General features: G+C 57.7%; 1 protein-coding gene across 1 annotated transcript in view; it reads right to left on the bottom strand.

Moving 5' to 3' along the window:
- Positions 1-625: 625 nt before the first annotated feature.
- Positions 626-17,901, bottom strand: part of CMIP (c-Maf inducing protein) — a 230,371-nt gene continuing 213,095 nt past the window's right edge. Inside the window, exons 11-21 of the mRNA XM_008139702.3 lie at positions 16,564-16,629; positions 15,384-15,410; positions 15,093-15,141; positions 13,052-13,159; positions 10,768-10,884; positions 9,129-9,269; positions 8,306-8,353; positions 6,613-6,759; positions 4,266-4,371; positions 2,968-3,038; positions 626-805 (exon numbers count right to left, since the gene is read on the bottom strand). Coding sequence (XP_008137924.1) covers positions 752-805; positions 2,968-3,038; positions 4,266-4,371; positions 6,613-6,759; positions 8,306-8,353; positions 9,129-9,269; positions 10,768-10,884; positions 13,052-13,159; positions 15,093-15,141; positions 15,384-15,410; positions 16,564-16,629 — 934 coding nt within the window. The 3' untranslated portion in view covers positions 626-751. The remainder of the gene's footprint in view (positions 806-2,967; positions 3,039-4,265; positions 4,372-6,612; positions 6,760-8,305; positions 8,354-9,128; positions 9,270-10,767; positions 10,885-13,051; positions 13,160-15,092; positions 15,142-15,383; positions 15,411-16,563; positions 16,630-17,901) is intronic.

Here is a 17,901-nt window from a genome sequence, read left to right on the forward strand (position 1 = left end):
ATTACTACAAAGCAATTAATTTTCCAAGAAGGTTCTTTTTTTTTTTTTGTTTCCTTTAAAAAAATAACAATAACACTACCACTACCCTGACAGCCAACTGGTTTGTACAGGACTGCACGCCAGGGCAGGTGGGCGGCGGCAGGTGGGCGGGCGGGACAGAGACTTCATAAATAAGAGGCAGGTCCCAGACCTGCAGTTTGTCAACGTTTCTTAAATAGGCGCATTATTTAAATCTTATGTACAACGAGAACCACTTTGCATAGCGATGGCGAGGACACAGGATGAGGGTGGTGGGACTGGGCCTTCTGGTCCCAGTGGCAGGTGAGTTCTCCGCGGGACCTCTGAGGAGAAGCCTCCTTCTCGGCCCGGAGGCCCACTGGATACGTGATGGTGGCCTCAGAGTTGACTTTTCCCACACGGCATTAAACACAAAGGCAAAGAAAATCCACAAAGGGTCCCCCAGCCCCCAACCCCCCACCCCCTCACTCCCTCCCCAACCCGCTGATGCTCCTCTGGTTGCTACAAAGTCCGTTTAGATCAGGTCAAGGTTCCAATTATGAAGCTAAGAGAATTAGACGGGGGCTGGGCGTGCTCATGACCCTCCCCTCCCCCTCCCCCAGCGCCCTCTGCCCCCAGAAAGACCCCCATCTATCGCACAGCCAGGAGGCTGGGTGGGACCCAGGCCTGGCGCTCTACGGCTATTAGTCAAGAGTTGTGTGTTGCGGCTGCAGACTCCTTCCTGCGCGGAGCTTCACCAGGCCTCCGTGTAGCGGACGTCCACCTCCTTCAGGTTGGGGAGCTTGGCCTGCGGAGAGGCAAGAAGGATCCGGTCCCTTCCAGAACCTAGCCCTGCCCTCCCCACCTCACTGCTCCCTGAAGGTCAGAGCGGGGTGACTTCAGAGAGAACAGCGCAGGTGGGGTGTCCCTGGCCTCAGAGGGGCTGTGGATCCCCTGCTGGCCGCATGACCTTGGACAACCCTCTCCCAAACCTTCCGGAGCCTCAGTTTCCTCATCTGTGGAGCCAATCTGAATCCAGTCCCAGGCTCATGGGACGATGCCAGGGATCAAACACCTAATGCACAGGGCCCTGTGCTCTGCGGAAGCGTGTGTCTCGCTTTACCACTGCTCACGGCCTCATCCCTCTCAGAAACCGGCAGGTGAATGAAGCGCGGTCACCTAAGCTCTGGTACCAGGGGCCTGTGGATGGCCCCACCTGCCGGTCCTCAGGCAGCTCCCTCTCTCCACCCCTGCCACCCGGACGCCGCCTCTTCCTCCTTCAGGAACAGTTGCTCCTTCCTGACAAGCCTGCACTGCACGGAGGCTGCCGACCCGTCTCCTGCCTTTACTCCCCCTTCCCAACTCTCCTGGGCACCGGCCAGGGAGCTCTTCACAGACACCTCCTCACGGCTCCTCTCCTGTGCTCGGCAACCCTCAATGGCTCCCAATGCACAGGCCACACACTGGGCCTGCAGTCACCGGACAGCGCTGTAAACAATACTTAAGCCAACCTTTCAAAATTAGCAGACTGCACAGGACAAACTAGATTTCCAGGTTTTCTTGAAAAAAAAAAAAAAAACGGGAAGATCTGGAGGCACTGGGCTGTGCACTTCATGGCCCCCCGAGTCCCCAAAACACGGAGGCTGGGGGCACGGGCCAGTGTCATCCAGCTGGCACCAGGTGTCTCCCGAATGTTTGAAAATGAAAGCCTCCCACGGCTTACTACAGCCCCTGCAACTCGGTCTGGGAGACCCTAAAACAGCACAGGTCTGAGGGCCCTGGAGTTGGCATACCTGACAAGTGCCCGAGTGAGGCTGGCGGTGCTGAGGTCTGAGTCCCATGGGTGGGACCCAGGCTGGCTCTGCCCTGGCCCACCCTGCACCCCCCTCCCCTCCCTGCGTGCCCCTCAGGACCCTGTGGACGGCCCTCTCTTCCGGCCGGCCTGGCTAACTGCCTTTTGTGAAAGTTCTTCTGCCCGGTGAGTGGAGCTGCCTGTCCCCTCCCTGCTGCCCCCAAGTCCTGTCCTGTCTGTTAGCTGTGCTTCCTCCTGCCACTCTCAGTGTCCCCATCCCCAGCACGGGTCTGGCACACAGTAGGTACACCAAAGGCGTCTGGAGGCGAGGCCAGTGATCAAGCCCGGCTGCAGGTCTGGCTGAGCCGGAGGTGGGAGATGACAGGGGAGGCCCTGCTGAAGGGGGCCTCAGCCAAGAGCTGCTGGAGGATGTGTCCCAGCAGCCTCCTGCCAGCGCCCTGGCTCTCTCGGCGGCCCTGCCTGCTCTTTCTGGGGTAGCTGGTACCGAGCCCAGGATAACGGGGTGGCAGGAGGCTGCTGAAGGCCCAGTACTCCCTACTCCCAAACAAAATTCCACTACTCAGATTCTCTTTCTTTCCCCAGTTTCATCTCTCCAATCTGGCTGCCGCCAAGCTCTTACTGTGTGGCTGCACCAGCCTGGGAATGTTCTCCCTGCTTCTACTCTTGCTCATACTCACTCTCAAAAATATCTACTTTCCACGCAGCAGCCAGAACAAGCTTTAAGCAGCTCATGGCCCCGTCAGAGCCTCTGAAGCTGTCTCCTGCACGTGGATGGGATCCAGAGTCCTCCCGTGACCTACGTGGGCTTACTCGGTCTGTTCTCTTTCTCACTTTCTAGTCACGTTTGCTACAAAGTCGGCTCCTGTGACCCTTCCGCTGTAGGACCTTTGCATGAGGCTCCCTTTTGCCCCCGCACCCTTAGCGCCTCCCCCTGGGCTCTCAGCTCAAGGACTGTCCCCATCATCCCATGCCACACAGGCCCTCCCTGTTTCCACTCCACCATTCCCTGCTGGCCTGCTCCTTATCAGTTCTTTCCATCGGCCATTCTTTTCTTTCCTGGCTTATCGGCTGGGGCCATACCCTTTTTTCCTCCATGCGGGCAAAGCACCGCTATCTAGATGCTGGCCGGAGGGAGGAGGACGGAAGGAAGGAATTACCTTTAGATCTTCATAGGTGTCGGCTGAGAGCTTGGTGCTGTTCATGTTTAAACTGCAGAGACTCTTCATGGCTGTACAAGAACAGACAGACAGACAGTCATTAGGACAGTGAGACCCCACAGGGGCAGCTGCAGGTAAGAGATGGTGCCTGTTTCAGGCACGTGCAGATCTGAATTAGGCCCATGTTCTCTCCCTGCCCTCTGAACTGCCATCCCTTCTGGTCCCTCGTCTTGTCTTTCTACTGCCTGGACCAGAGCTCGAGTTGTTTTGCCCCAGACAAGCCCCAATGGAATGGGGCTGGCTCTCCCCAAGGGAACCCCAGGCCCTTGGTTCTCCAGAACAGCCCTCGAACTTCGGTTTGCGTCACGAGGTACACAGGGAGCCTGTCGAAGACCTGAATGTCCTGTCCACGTTCAGAGATGTGAGGCGAGGGGCCAGAGCGGGGCCAGGGATCTGCACTGCTACCCAGGCCCCATCAACACTGATACCCAGCAATAATGCCATTTGCAGAGTGGCGCCAAATCTCCTCCTCTCTGCCTCCCATTGACCCTGCCACCTGCCCCACCCGCTCCTAAGCACCCCGACAACAACCTTGTAGAAGTCACGGCCACTGTCCAGCACGCCTCCCTCTTGGCCAATTCCTACGTATGTCTCTCACACCCAGATCCAATCACCTCCCAGGGAAGCCTTCCCTGGTTCCTCCCTTCTGAGGGGCAGGGCCTTGCACCTACACCAATGGGACTAAAATGGGGAATGCAGGTCCCCAGGCTCAGCATCCCCCAGGATCTTCATTCAGTAGATGAGGGCTGGGCTCAGAAAATGCCCTTGTGAGGTTCCCTGAGTGAGTATTGTGTGGCTCTTTGTATGAGGGCAGCGCTTCTCCAACTTCAATGTGCCAGGACTCGCCTAGGCATTTATAAAAGTGCAGTTTCTGGGCCAGCAGGGCTGGGGTGGGGCCCAAGAATCCGCCTTTCTAACCAGCTCGCAGGTGATGACTCAGGTGGACTGGGAGCACTTTCCTTGAACCTAAGCCCCTGGGGCTATGACAGCGTCAAGAGCGTAAGGGCTGGGCCTTACTCATTTTTACTTTTTCCTCTACAATTTAAGTTCATGAGGGCAGGGAAATTCCCCCCCCCCATTTTGTTCCTAACCCCTAGAATGGTGCCTGGCACATAGTAGGTGCTCAATAAATGCTTGTGCTACATAGCACAGTGCATGGTGTCAAGTGGAATGAATGAATGAGTGAATGAGTGAATGGAAGGGGGCCCCACCCACCCTGGCAGCCCCTCAGTACTCACAGCTGAGGGCCAATAGGCCAGCATCGGTGACAGGCGTCTCGCACAGGTTCAGCACCTGGAGCATGGTGAGGTGTTCCGACAGGAGGCGCAGGCCGGCGTCTCCAAACTGTGGGGCACAGAACCTCTCAGCCCTGGAGACCAACTCTGGCCCCCCAAGGCAGCCCAGGAAATAACCCCGGGGTTGGGGCAGCTGTGGAGGGAGGTGACAGGGACAGAGCCCAGCTCTGAGGCCCACAGCCCTCCCAGCCTTGGGGTCTGGGCTGTTCTCACTTTTCTCCAAAGACTCAAATGCCTCTTCTGACCTCGATTCCAATCCAGCTTTTGCTGGTGGGACATGGGCCTGGCAGGGGCCCTCCCTGCAAACTGGTTTGGCCACCCATCAATGAGGGGCTGTGAGTGGGAGGTGAGGTGGCCTTTTCCTGGGCAGGACAGGGGATGGGCTAAGGAGTGGAATGTTGGGCCTGGAAGGCAAACTGATGGGTATGCCGATTTTCGTTCTGTACAATGTGGCGATGGCGGGGCTGACAGGTCACAGGTGTGGGCTGGAGACCACTTGTGCTGATCCATGCCAAGTGCTTAACAGTGCCATTGATCCTGAGCACCGGCAGCAAGCGTCGTTGTGCTGTGGCCATTATTACAAGGAAAAGGCCCACAGCTACCCACAGGCACAGGAGACCCTGCCTCTCAGCTCTGCCTGGCATGCCCTTGCCATGGACCTCAGCAACTCCAACTGTGAAATGGCCACTAGGCTTCATGAGGTCCTACACCTCCTCTGCCTCTGGGAAGTGGCTGCTGAGCCAGGGAAGCGGGTATGGTAATCAAGTGACTGGGCCATGGGCTCTGGGCAGAAAGGCCAGCCGTGGAGGAGGGTACATGGTATGGAGGAGGGTGTAGGGGGCAGGGAACAGAAGGCACAAAAGCAGAGTGCAGAGTGCATGGAGGAGAATGCAGGGTGTGGGCACAGGGTGAGGGTGCATGGTGCATGGAGGAGAATGCAGGGTGCAGGTGCAGGGTGCAGGGTGCATGGGGGAGAATGCAGGGTGCAGGCGCAGGGTGAGGGTGCATGGAGGAGAATGCAGGGTGCAGGCGCAGGGTGCAGGGTGCATGGGGGAGAACGCAGGCGTGGGCACAGGGTGAGGGTGCATGGAGGAGAATGCAGGGTGCAGGTGCAGGGTGCAGGGTGCAGGGGGGAGAACGCAGGGTGCAGGCGCAGGGTGCAGGGTGCATGGAGGAGAATGCAGGGTGTGGGCACAGGGTGAGGGTGCATGGTGCATGGAGGAGAATGCAGGGTGCGGGCGCAGGGTGCATAGGGGAGAACGCAGGGTGTGGGCACAGGGTGAGGGTGCATGGAGGAGAATGCAGGATGCGGGCGCAGGGTGCATAGGGGAGAATGCAGGGTGTGGGCACAGGGTGAGGGTGCATGGAGGAGAATGCAGGGTGCAGGTGCAGGGTGCATGGGGGAGAACGCAGGGTGTGGGCACAGGGTGAGGGTGCATGGAGGAGAATGCAGGATGCGGGCGCAGGGTGCAGGGTGCATGGGGGAGAACGCAGGGTGTGGGCACAGGGTGAGGGTGCATGGAGGAGAATGCAGGATGCGGGCGCAGGGTGCAGGGTGCATGGGGGAGAACGCAGGGTGTGGGCACAGGGTGAGGGTGCATGGAGGAGAATGCAGGATGCGGGCGCAGGGTGCAGGGTGCATGGGGGAGAACGCAGGGTGTGGGCACAGGGTGAGGGTGCATGGAGGAGAATGCAGGATGCGGGCGCAGGTGTAGGGTGCATGGGGGAGAATGCAGGATGCGGGTGCAGGGTGCATGGGGGAGAACGCAGGGTGTGGGCACAGGGTGAGGGTGCATGGAGGAGAATGCAGGGTGCGGGCGCAGGGTGCAGGGTGCATGGAGGAGAATGCAGGGTGCGGGCGCAGGGTGCAGGGTGCATGGGGGAGAACGCAGGGTGTGGGCACAGGGTGAGGGTGCATGGTGCATGGAGGAGAATGCAGGGTGTGGGCGCAGGGTGCAGGGTGCATGGAGGAGAATGCAGGGTGTGGGCGCAGGGTGCAGGGTGCATGGAGGAGAATGCAGGGTGTGGGCACAGGGTGCAGGGTGCATGGAGGAGAATGCAGGGTGTGGGCACAGGGTGCAGGGTGCATGGAGGAGAATGCAGGGTGCGGGCGCAGGGTGAGGGTGCATGGAGGAGAATGCAGGGTGCGGGCGCAGGGTGAGGGTGCATGGAGGAGAACGCAGGGTGTGGGCACAGGGTGAGGGTGCATGGAGGAGAATGCAGGGTGCAGGCGCAGGGTGCAGGGTGCATGGGGGAGAACGCAGGCGTGGGCACAGGTGGCCGTGTGTACCTGAGTGGACCACAGGTTCAGCTGCTTGAGAGAAGGCAGTTTGATGAGGTGCTCAGCGCAGGCACTGGTGACATTGGTGAAGGCCAAGCTGAGGTTCTCCAGGTTCCCGAAGGAGCCAGAGCTCAGCAACCGAGCCAAGTCTGCGTCCTGCAAATAGATGGGCAGGTGGGGGGTCAGGGGCGGCCGGGAACTCCCTGTGGCCCTGAGCCATCCACCTCCTGCCCCCAGCTCCTTTCCCCTGCTCCACGGAGAGCTGTTTCTGGAGGCAGCAAATCCCCAGGAGCGGAGGTGAGAGCATGGCCTGGCGGGCTGGGAGTGTCAGGGAGGGAGGGCTGTCCCTGTGGGTGGCAGTTGCCAGACGGAGGAAAGAGCCTTCAGTGCTGTGACTCACACCTGAGTCAGCAACTGGGGTGTTCTAAGGCCAAGTCCTCCCCACAGGCGTGTATGTGTGCAGACACACCTCCCCTCCCAGGCAGCAGCCCATACCCACTTGCCACGTGCTAACACGAAGGCCCCCTCTCAACTCTCAGGACTGTGGAGGGTGACAAATATCTGAGGCCCAGACTGTGAGGTTGTTGAGGATAATATCCATTCTCCTTTCCATGTTGCGATAGAATTCTTGAGTTTTAGCTGCCACCTTACTGTCCTGAATTAAAGCTAATTTTTCAGCTGCTGGGGCCATGTGCTAAACCCGGATAACGATACACAAGTTGATGTGTCAAGAGGAACTTCTATGAAGGGTCATGTTCATCTTTGCCTCTTCCTTCTTCCTGCTGGCCAGAATGCAGACAAGTTGGCTGGAGCTGGAGCAGCCTTTTTTGGACCATGAGGAAGAAGCCATGTGCTAAGAATGGTGGGGCATCGGGATATAAGAAACTAAGATCCCTTGCAAAATGGGGATGGTAAGAGGACCAACTAAGTGGATTGTTGTGAGGATAAAAGAACTTAATAACACAGTATCTATAATAATAAAAGTGTAATATGCTAATTAGACCAGACATCCTTCCAGACCACCTTCCAGACAAAGCTGGGGCTGTGAGGGCAGCCCGGGTCCCATGTGCCTGCCAGTGGCCAGAGGGAAGCCCGGATCCCGGGTGCCAGAGGGAAGCCGGTGCCAGCAGCCAGGGGAAGGAAGGCTTACTCTTGCATGAATTTCGTGCATTAGGCCTCTAGTCTGGTATAAAAATGCTCACTGTATATTAGCTATTACCATTATTATTGGTAATAACGTAACATGTTTACATAAATAAGCAACCATCTTTTTCATAATGTTTGGTTTCCTGTAACCTGGGTTCCCCCTAAAAAAGCTGGCTGTTGCCGAAACCAGTTTGGCTCAGTGGATAGAGCATCAGCCTGCGGAATGAAAGGTCCCAGGTTCGATTCCGGTCAAGGGCATGTACCTTGGTTGCGGGCACATCCCCAGTAGGGAGTTGTGCAGGAGGCAGCTGATCGATGTTTCTCTCTCATTGATGTTTCTGACTCTCTCTCCCTCTCTCTTCCTCTCTGTAAAAAATCAATAAAATATATATTTAAAAAAAAAAAAAAAAAAAAAAAAAAAGCTGGCTGTTCACCCTCTGGGTCCTGGTTCACCTCCCGCCACCACGTCCAACAGACACTACCTGCCATCCCAGCAGGGAGGCCAGCCCGCCTCTTCCCTCCACCCGGCCCCACAGAGAGAACAAAACCGACTCACTGTGGACTTGGAGGGCAGTGTTAGCCTGGTGGGCCCGCCTTTCCTTTGCTGCAACAGAAACCACGCTGATTATGACCCATTCTTTCCCGCGTTTCCTCCCTGCGTCCCGCCTCTCTTAACACTCCGGGCACCTATTTCTTGGCTGTAGAAGCAACATGATTGTTGTGATCCCAGGGGCAGACCCGAGACAAGGTTTGAGCAAAGGCTGTTTATTCAAGAGGTGCTCCCAGAATCAGGGAGCAGGGAAGGGAGTCCATAAAGGCCCTTAATGAAAGGTGCTGCTATCAACCCAGCTGCCCCGGGGACCTCTGGGAAGTGGTGGAGGAGCCACGCCCCAGAGCCACCCCTCCTGAGCAGTGAGAGAAGGCCTTTGCATACCCTCTCCCACCAGTCACTTGGCTGAGGGCTCCTCCAGGGGACAGGGGGCGTGAATGCCCCGCCACTTCTGCTCTGCTGTGCAAGCATGTGGACAGAGAGCTGTTTGGCCAAGAGATGTGCTGGCATTTGAAAGTCAAGGCCCAGGCACTGAAATGGGAGGTGGAGATGGGGTGGGAGGTGGTGAGCAGATAGTGACTGGCATGCATGGCTCTAGGGATGAGACAGGAGGTCGTCGGGCCAGGACCTGAATACGCTGTGTGACTTTGGGCACTGGCTTGACCTCTCTGTGCCTCTCTGATAATCTGGAGAGTGGTGGGTGCTAATCATGATCTTTGGGTCTAGAGGGGGATCTGATGAGACAAGAGTTCCCCACAGGTGCAGAGGTCCCTGGGCTCTGCCCCGCTGCACCCCGCGCTCTTGCTGGGCGGCCTAGCCGTGGGCTCACCAGCTCCTTCAGCTCCCGCTGCCGGTCGCACAGCTGCTCGTACATGCGCTTCCCCACACCGGTACTCTCCAGGGTTGAGATGATCTGCAGCTGGGTGTCGTTGTTGTCGATGATGTTGTACTCCAGCATCAAGCACAGGATCTGCCGAGAGATGGGGAGCATGTTACCACCGGCTGCCACTCCGCACGGGCCCTCCCTGAAGGGGCAGAGGCAAGCAGCGAATCCCAACAGCCCCGCGCGCCCTGAAAAGGGGGCGTCTCTCAATAAGCTCAATACACCCCTTCTACCTCAGGGCCTTATTTTGAAAATCAGCAGCCCGCTCTCCCGCTGTGTGACACTGCAGATCGCCTGCCCCAGCTTCCCCCGCACAATGGGAGTGTTGGTGTACGCCCGGCTGAGCGCACAGCAAGCAGGCTTTTAGTAAATGCACACGAAACGATGCACACCAGGCCCACGGACAGGGCACCTCTTTCTGTCCCTGGTTCCTGCCCCCGTGCTGAGCACACAGCAGGTGCTCAGACATGCTCCCTGAGCTGGAGCTGGGGACCTGTGCCTCGGGCAGCCGCACACACACTTTCCCTCCCAGGACCCCCTGCCCGGACCCACAGGCTGACAGTCCTGCCTCTGAGACCCCCTTTCCCTTCTCACTCGCCCAGGAGAGCCAGCCCGACCCTCACGCCACTGCTCCTGCTCTCCCCTCTCCCCTTGTCCCACACAAGGCACTCAGGACTAAGCTCCAAGCTCCTCACCAGGGCCTGCGGGCACCAGGCTCTTCGCGCATGTCCGCCCGTATCCCGAGCCTCTTGCCCTGGACTCATTATGTTCTGGGGCCTGGCCTCCCCTCTTCTCCCACCAAGCCTCCTGCTGCGGGCCTTGGTGGGCTCGTCCCACAGCCTGGAAGGCTCCGCTCCTGCCTCTTGCTAACTCCTCTTCGGTCCTCAAGTCTCACCATCCCCCCCACTTGCTTGGGACGCTCTTCCTGCTGAGTGAAGTCTAACCCCATCCCCCTGACTGCAGCGCCGCCTTGGGGACTGACTACAGCGGGTGTGAGTGGCAGCGATGCCGCCTGACTTCTGAGGCTGAGCTGGGCAGCGGCATGGCTCTGGCTGGCCTCTGTCTGTGCAGTGGCTCTGGGGACTCTGGGGGAGACAGAGGAGCAGGGAGGTGCCATGGGGGCTGCGACCGGTGCGTGCTCCTTGGTGAGTGGGAGCCCTCCTACCCCAGGCTGCTGCGTGGAGAGAGGCCGGGAGCTGGGCCGGTGGAGTCCTCTTAGGCCAGAAGCCTTGGAGGTGAGCCAGCCCCCCATCTGACTGTGACCCCACGAAGATGCAGAGTGAGAACTGGTCAGCTGAGTCCAGTCACCCCAAGCTCCGTGAGCAATAGAAAGGTAATTACTGTTCGCGCCCCATTTGGGTTGGTCTGTTACGCAGCACCAGTCAAACGGAGCAGACAGTCCTGAGCCTTTGGGCGATGCCCATCACAGGGGAAAGGAAGAAACTGGTGGACCAAGGCCTCCTGCCCGCTGAGCTCCGAAGGCTGGGACTGCACCCGCCGGGCCCGCCGCTGTGTCCCCAGCTCCTGGAATAGCTCTGTGCTCAGAGCTCCACCCACAAGCACAGGGACCGGGATGGCTCCTCACCTCCACCATGGTCTGGTTGCCCCTCAGCGCCAGGAGCATGCAGGGTCCCAGCTTGTTTTCCGCCAAGGAGAGCAGGAATTTTTTGGTCTTGTAACAGGAGCCCATGAGGATGTGCACCTGTGAGGAGAGACGGCCCAGGTGAAGGGGCTGTGGCCTGTGGTGCCTGCTTCCGTGTGTGGAAGGTTTGTGAAACGAGAAGACACTGATCAGACCACGTCCTGTCTGGACAGAGATCCAACCTGATCACCAGCCCCCCAGGGGCATTCAAAAGGCCCCTCCCTGGCACGTGCTCCCACGTGGGTGAACCTCGAGGACACACAAGGACAATCCGAGGATTCCTCTCCCAGGAGGGACCCAGAGCAGTTAGAGACAGAAATGGATGGCGGGGCCAGGACTGGATGGGGCAGCAGCCCAGTGGGAGGATGAAAGTTCTGGAGAAGGATGGTGGCAATAGCTGCAGAAGAGTGTGAATGCCTTAATGCCACTGAACTGTGCTCCTAAACATGGTCAAACAGTCAACTTCCTATCACATACTCTCTACTGACATTTGGCCCTCTGGGTCAGCACTGGTGAACCTGGCAGAAACCCCCGGGCAGCCCTCACTCAGGGTGCCCGGCCTCACGGGACAGGGGATGGTACGGAGCCCCGCCTCCCCTTCCTAAGCCCTCTGTAAGCCCCGAAGGTATTGTGCGTGATCACCTGCCCCAGGAATGCAATAGGCAAATTCTGCTCCACCCTGGGTTAGAGGTGGAGCAGCCATTAAGGAAACTGGGCTTCTTTCTGGTTCCTGGAGACGGGGCCCAAGGGGAGGGGACCCAACCGACAGGGCTGGGCCCCAACCCCTCGTTGGCTCTCCCCGACTTCACACAACAGCCAGTGCCCATCAGGGCTGGAAACGGTGGCCTAATCAAGGGGACAACCTTCTCTGCGTGCGTATCTGTGGAAATGACGCCTTGCCATCCCAGGGGCTGCCTGCTTCCTTCCTTCCCAAGTATATTTTTTCCGCTCCATCATTAACAGCTCTGCCAGCTCCCTGAAGTCTCTCTCACACACGGGTGGGGACCACGGGGTGTTGCCATGGTGAAGCTGTGACGTCAGAGGAGCCGCAGGGAGAGGTGAGAGGAGGTGCAGGCAGGCAGGGCCAGCACTTCCAGGATACACAGGGCACTCCAAAGGGATGTGAGGAGTGGAGAGAGTGCGTAAGAAAAATGACCTAAAAATAAGCCCCTTTCCAGAAAGTTCCAGGGGCAGCACCTGGCGGAGTCGTCACTGCAGGATCTCAGCTGTGAGCCTCGTGAGCGCTGGCCTGCGGAACCGCCGCCCAGCAGAGACGGGACTGACCACAGCCGTCCCTTCCGAGCACCGCTGTGCGCTGCGCCGCGCCCTGCCCCTGCTATCACACGTGATCCCCGGGAACCCCCAAAAGACTCCACTCCACTCGCTGTTTCACAGACGAGGAAGCTGAAGCCCAGAGAGGCGGGTTAGCAGCCCAAGGTCATCACGCGAGTGCGTAGCAGCGCTGCCATCTGACCCGGCCTGGCTGACACTCCCGCTGTCTCAGGCTTGGGAACAGGTGTGATCTCGGAACTGAGCTGGTTTTGTCATCAGGTGGGACAACTGAGGTGGCCAGTCGCCTGGAGGAGCATCTGGCCTGGGAGATGGAGCCTGTGCTCCTCTCAGGAGACGGACACTCTGCCACTGGAAGGAGGGGCCGGCTCTGGACAGCCTGGGCCTGGGTCAAGGGAGGACGAGAAGTCGGAAGGCCTGTGCGACCGCTGCACCTCCGGGCCTATCTCCACATGGATGTGACTAAGGGCTGGGTTGCCGTGAGGATTAAGAGGGGGTGCACGTGAGGTGTCCGACACAGCGCACAAAGGCACCAAGGTCACCACCGGTGCAGTTCATGGTCTGGTGACCTCACACCCCGAGTCTCCAAGGTGGGACGACCATCCCGACCTGGGCCTCCACTGCCGGGTGCGATGAGCTGGCGGACCTCAGTCCCTGGACTTAACATGGCAACCACGATGAACTGTGTGAGCCTGGGCTGCTAACCCCGTCTTCAGCCTCCTCGTCTGTAAATGGGGTAACAGCGTCACCTCCCACTGCTGAGTGAGACCGAGTGGGGCAGAGTTCAAGCCCCGAGCCGGTGCCGGCTCAGGCAGGAAAGGAGGGAGTGACATCTGCTCCCACCGCCATCTTCACCAGCCTCACGCTGGCCTGGAAGTCCCCGGGTGGCCCAAGGGGCGCGGGCAGCTCCCTTCCCGGGAGAGGTGACCCCACGTACCATGCTGGCGAACAGCTCCCCATCGTCGTCGCAGGCCACCCCTCCGGGGCTGTAGAGCTGAAACCAGCCGTCCTTGCCGGCCCGCACGCTCAGCAGGCAGGAGTGCACCTGCGGGAGGGGAGGCACAGGGTCAGTGCCTGCAGACCGACCCTATCGCTGAACCGCAATCTACACGCACGGGAAGGGCTTGGGCAAGTCCCGCAGGGAAACCGTCACATCTGTTCAGTCAGTGACCCGGCCTTCAACTAAATCCCAGCTGTGGTGCCCCGACCCTGGGGACTCCAGCATCGGCATCAGCCCGCGGGCCAGAGGCCGGCCAGCTTGGTTAGTGGCCCTGAGTAACCCCGTGGCCAAACCAGGGGAGAGAGGCTGGAAGCAGCTGCTCAGACGCAGTCCCCTTTTCCCCTGTGCCTTTTGGGGGACGAAGAGGTATTTCCCCCCCTTTTCTCTGTCTGGGTCTCTGTCCTTCTCTCTGCATCTCTAAGCCCTCAGACTTCCCCATCTCGCTGCCCCACCCATTCTTTGGGTTTCTGCTCCCCCCATCACTGACCCTCACTCCTGGGTATCTGCCCCCCTGCCCTGAGTGTCTGCCCTGACTTTCCTACTTCACCCTCAGGGGTGCTGTCCTCTCTGGGTCCTGTCCTCGCTGGGACTCTGCCACCCCCTCAGTAGGTCCCATCTGCACCCCCTTCTGATCTCTGTGCCCCTCCCTAGAAGGGTCTCTTTCCAGGGTGAGGGGCAGTTTTAGTGGCTGTCAACCTCCTTCCCAGGGTGGTTGGGCCGGGTGTGCATAGGTGCAAATACGGTGCGTGTTTGGGAGGAACAAGTCCACATCCACCCTGGCCACCGCTGTGCTCGCACAGAGAGAGAAACAGTATTTCCTCCGAAGGAAGCGGAGAAGCGCCCAGCGTTTCCTTCAGGAGGGAAGGACAGTTTGCGGCCTGACTCACAGATATTCAATTAAGCACAAGCAAACAAAACACAGGCGGTGGGCTCTGATTTTCCCTCTGCGTCGGGAGGACATCGAATGTTAACTTATCAGCTCCAAAGAAGCAAGGAATCAAGAGCATGAAACCTTATTCGACAAATATAGCAAAGAATTTATAAGAAAGCAACCCTGGCTTCATTTAGGAGGGAGAAAGCAGGAGTGGAGAGTGAAGGGAGAGGGAGGAAGAGAAACAGGAGAGAAATCAGAGGAGGCCACAGGAGAAGGCGGGCGAGGCCCTCCCAGCACTTGGCTCTGCCTCTCTGCTCTGGGGCGCAGCTGGTACCACTTTTATTCTCCAAACTTCGAAGTTTGAAATAAAGGCTCTTTTCAGGGGATTCTGAGAATCCTAGAAACAAGGGAGGCCATCACTGGTCCGGCCAGGTAGACGCTTCCTATCTGCCAGTCCTGCTTCTTCCCATCAGGCTCAGGACTGCTTTTGGATCAGGGTTTAGAATCATGGTGTTTTGGAACTAGATCTTTCTAGATCCTTCTGGAACTAGGCTTTACAGCATGGCCTGAGGAGAGTATATTCGGGTCCATCAATAACTTGCTCTCTCCTCTGCATCCCGGAACCCATGTGCACAGAGGAGACAGACCACCCCACATTCGGGAACCCATGTGCACGGAGGAGGGGCCTCAGCTCCTCCGGGCAGGGCCAGCACCCTGCTGTCTCCGCAGCTCTGCCTGGCCCAGTGTGCCCACTGCAGAGCTGGTTACTGCACAGGCTCTGCAGCCAGACTCCCTGGGTTCGAATCCTGCCTCAGCCTGTACCAATTGCACGACCTTGGGGATGGAACTCAACCTCAGTTTTCTCACCTCCGAAAGGGGGTAATTTTGATGTAAAATGGGGATAAATAGGACCTACTGGTAGAGTTATGAGGATTAAATGAGAACACGTGTGTCTGAGACAGGGTGAGCATGTTTATGCACACGGCAAGGAGCCTTTGTCCATCGCTCTGAATGCCCGTGGGTGACAAGGAGGCCCTGACAGGGCCACGGACGGCGCCTGCTGGAGCCCCGACGGCCGGGCTGGGAGGAGAAGGGAGGCCTCACCTCTTGTCGTGGGTCCTCGGCGAACCTCTGAATCACGTACTTCAGTTCCCTGAAAGAGACGGTGGGACAGTCATGCCCAGGGTCCGGGCTAGGGGGACGAGGACGGGGTCTGAGGGGAGCCAGCCCCGTGGAGCTGGCGGGATGAGGAAACTCCTGGATGGGCCTGGACGGTGTGGAAGCACTGCCTCCCAGAATGCAGGTGACGGAGGGAGGGCTGGCCGCTGGGATGACCCTGGGACAGAGGGCACTCACGCTAGAAGAAGGTAACGAGGGCGCTGCCCAAATACTCACTTGGTGAACTTCTCGTGCGCGAGGGCTCTGCAACAAAAACAAAGGGGAGAGTGCGGTTAGCAGGGAGCTTCTGGAACAGGGCAACCTTCCAGAGTTCTTCCTCTGGGGACGCTAGGCTCTACGGCTGACTCGAAGAATGGACAGGAAGCTGGAATGAAGCACCGACATTTTGTCCCTACTTGAAGCTGCAAAACAAAGCCTCCTTTGATGAGTGAGCAGACTGAGCCCCACGCCCCTCAGCCGCCCCAGCCCCACCCTGTGAGCAGGAGGGCGCTCGCTGGATGCGTGCGGCCTGTGTCTGCACGTGGACACCAGGACCCAGGGGTGTTCGTTAGGTGTTCGCACTAATTGAGGTGCGCACCAGGGCGGCATTCGGGGATGTTCTCCAAGCGAATTGCATCATGGGCCCACTGTCAAGTGTGTCCCTTGGGCTGTGGGGACGGCGGCTGCAGCCAATGACGCCACTGCTCTTGGAGACCAGCGGCTCTCAGGAGTCAGATTTCTCTGGTCTCGGGTCCTGGGGGCCCCTGGGGACCAGCCCAGCCAGCAAATGGGGCAATTACTGAGTGTAATGTCCCCCTCAGAGAGCCACATTTCATAAACACGGGCTCGCTAATCGGCTCCAGAGAGCCCGGCTGCCTCCGGAGGCCTGGCTCCTCCACGCCGATTGAGAGAGAGACCTGGAGGCATTTCAGAGCCTGGTTTTCTCCCTATTTTGCTGTGATAAATTCAATACAAGGAGAGAGGCAGAGGGTCCATTTCTGGCCAACTCACTGTGGACATAATGGACACGAGAGAGCTTTTGGCATGTCGCTGTATGACATGTAAAGCGACTCCACATGTTTTTTTATGTTTTTACCATGGCCTCGGAGAAAGGAGGCAGGTATTACTGTTCCCATCTGATGCATACATAATCAAGATCATTAACTTTACTGTATGAAGGCACGGTGGGGACAGCTGTTGGCACTCTCAACTCAGTGAATCCTAACAATGCAATGGAGTGATCTCCCCATTTTCCAGGGGGCCTCTCCGAGGGTCTCGAAGCTGAGAACCACATCTCCATCTCCCGCTGTCGTCCACAATGTTCCCAGGGGGCCCGTGGGAACAGGACTGGCCCCCATAGGGACTCAGTGGATGGCTCAGGTTTTCCGCACAGGTGGGCAGCGGGCGTGGGACTTACTCTTTGGGGAATGGAATGGGTTGAAGCAAGCTGGCCAGAGACGGTCTCCAGTCATCGTAGTCCGACCTAAAATGAGAAGGAGTGAGGTCAGGCTTGGTCTGGAAGGGTGAGGTTTGCAGCGAGCTGTCACGGATGGCCATAGGCCGGGCGAGAGTCTGGCAGAGGCTCAGGTGGCACCAACTCTGCTCTGACATCTCAGTGAGCGGGGAGCTGGGACAGCAGCTGGTGGCTACAGCATGGCTGCGAGGCCTGGTGGACAGAACTGGTCCAGGGACCTCCTTATGGTAGCCGAAGGGGCTGGCCATCCGCTCCCCAGAATCTCCTCCCTCCTGGCCTTGGAACTCAGGCCACGGGGTCACTGTACCATCTTTTGAACTATCAGGGGTGTTATGGGCTGAAATGTACCCCCCACACATTCATATGTTGAAGTCCTAATACCCCAGCTCCTCAGAATCCAACTGTATTGGGAGACAGGGCCCTTAAAGAGGTGACTAAGGCAAAATGAGGTCACAGGGTAGGTCCCTTATAAGAGGAGGTGAGGACACAGACACTCAGGACGACCATTGACAGGCCAAGGAGAGAGGTCTCAGAGGAAACCAACCCTGCCCACACCTGGATTTCATAGCTCCAGCCTCCAGAACTGGGAGAAAATAAATGCCTGTTGTTTAAGCCGCCAGTCTGTGTAATTTTGTTATGGAAGCTTGGGCAGACTAATACAGACTAATACAAGGGGGATTAGGTTGGGAATACAAAGTCATTCTCATCTTTGATTAACCAGAACTGACTGATTCACAAAAAATAAAAATTATAGGAAATTTATTTGTTATTTGGGTCAACCCTCCTGATATACTGGATACTGCTAGTCTGTGTCCACATAACAGCTTAAAAACAAAAACAAAAAACAGTTACTGCTAACAGCAATAATAACACCAATGGTAGTAGTAATAATACTGAAAAAAATAATAACAGCTACAACTCTGTCAACACATTGGACATGCACTCTGCATATGCCAAAAGCTTTACCTCTGTTCATTAACTCTTCACAATGAAGATTATGATTATATGTAATTTATGTATATTTATACAATTAATATGCTATTATTATAGAGTATGATCACATGAGTAGCCTCACTTAACAGATGGGGAAACTGAGGCTAACACAGCAGTGGCTGATGAAAAATCGAGTCCAGACTGATGCCAGACCCCTTGCTGTGCCCTGACAGACCTCAGCTGAGGTCTCAGGCGAGACCGAGTGCAGGAGGTCCCATCCCATTTGTGCGACAGCAGGAACAGCATCCGCCTGAAGGATAACCACAGCTGCAGTTAGCTGAGCACCCA

This window comes from Eptesicus fuscus, chromosome 21, assembly GCF_027574615.1.
Source record: "Eptesicus fuscus isolate TK198812 chromosome 21, DD_ASM_mEF_20220401, whole genome shotgun sequence".
In the NCBI taxonomy this organism is placed as follows: domain Eukaryota; kingdom Metazoa; phylum Chordata; class Mammalia; order Chiroptera; family Vespertilionidae; genus Eptesicus; species Eptesicus fuscus.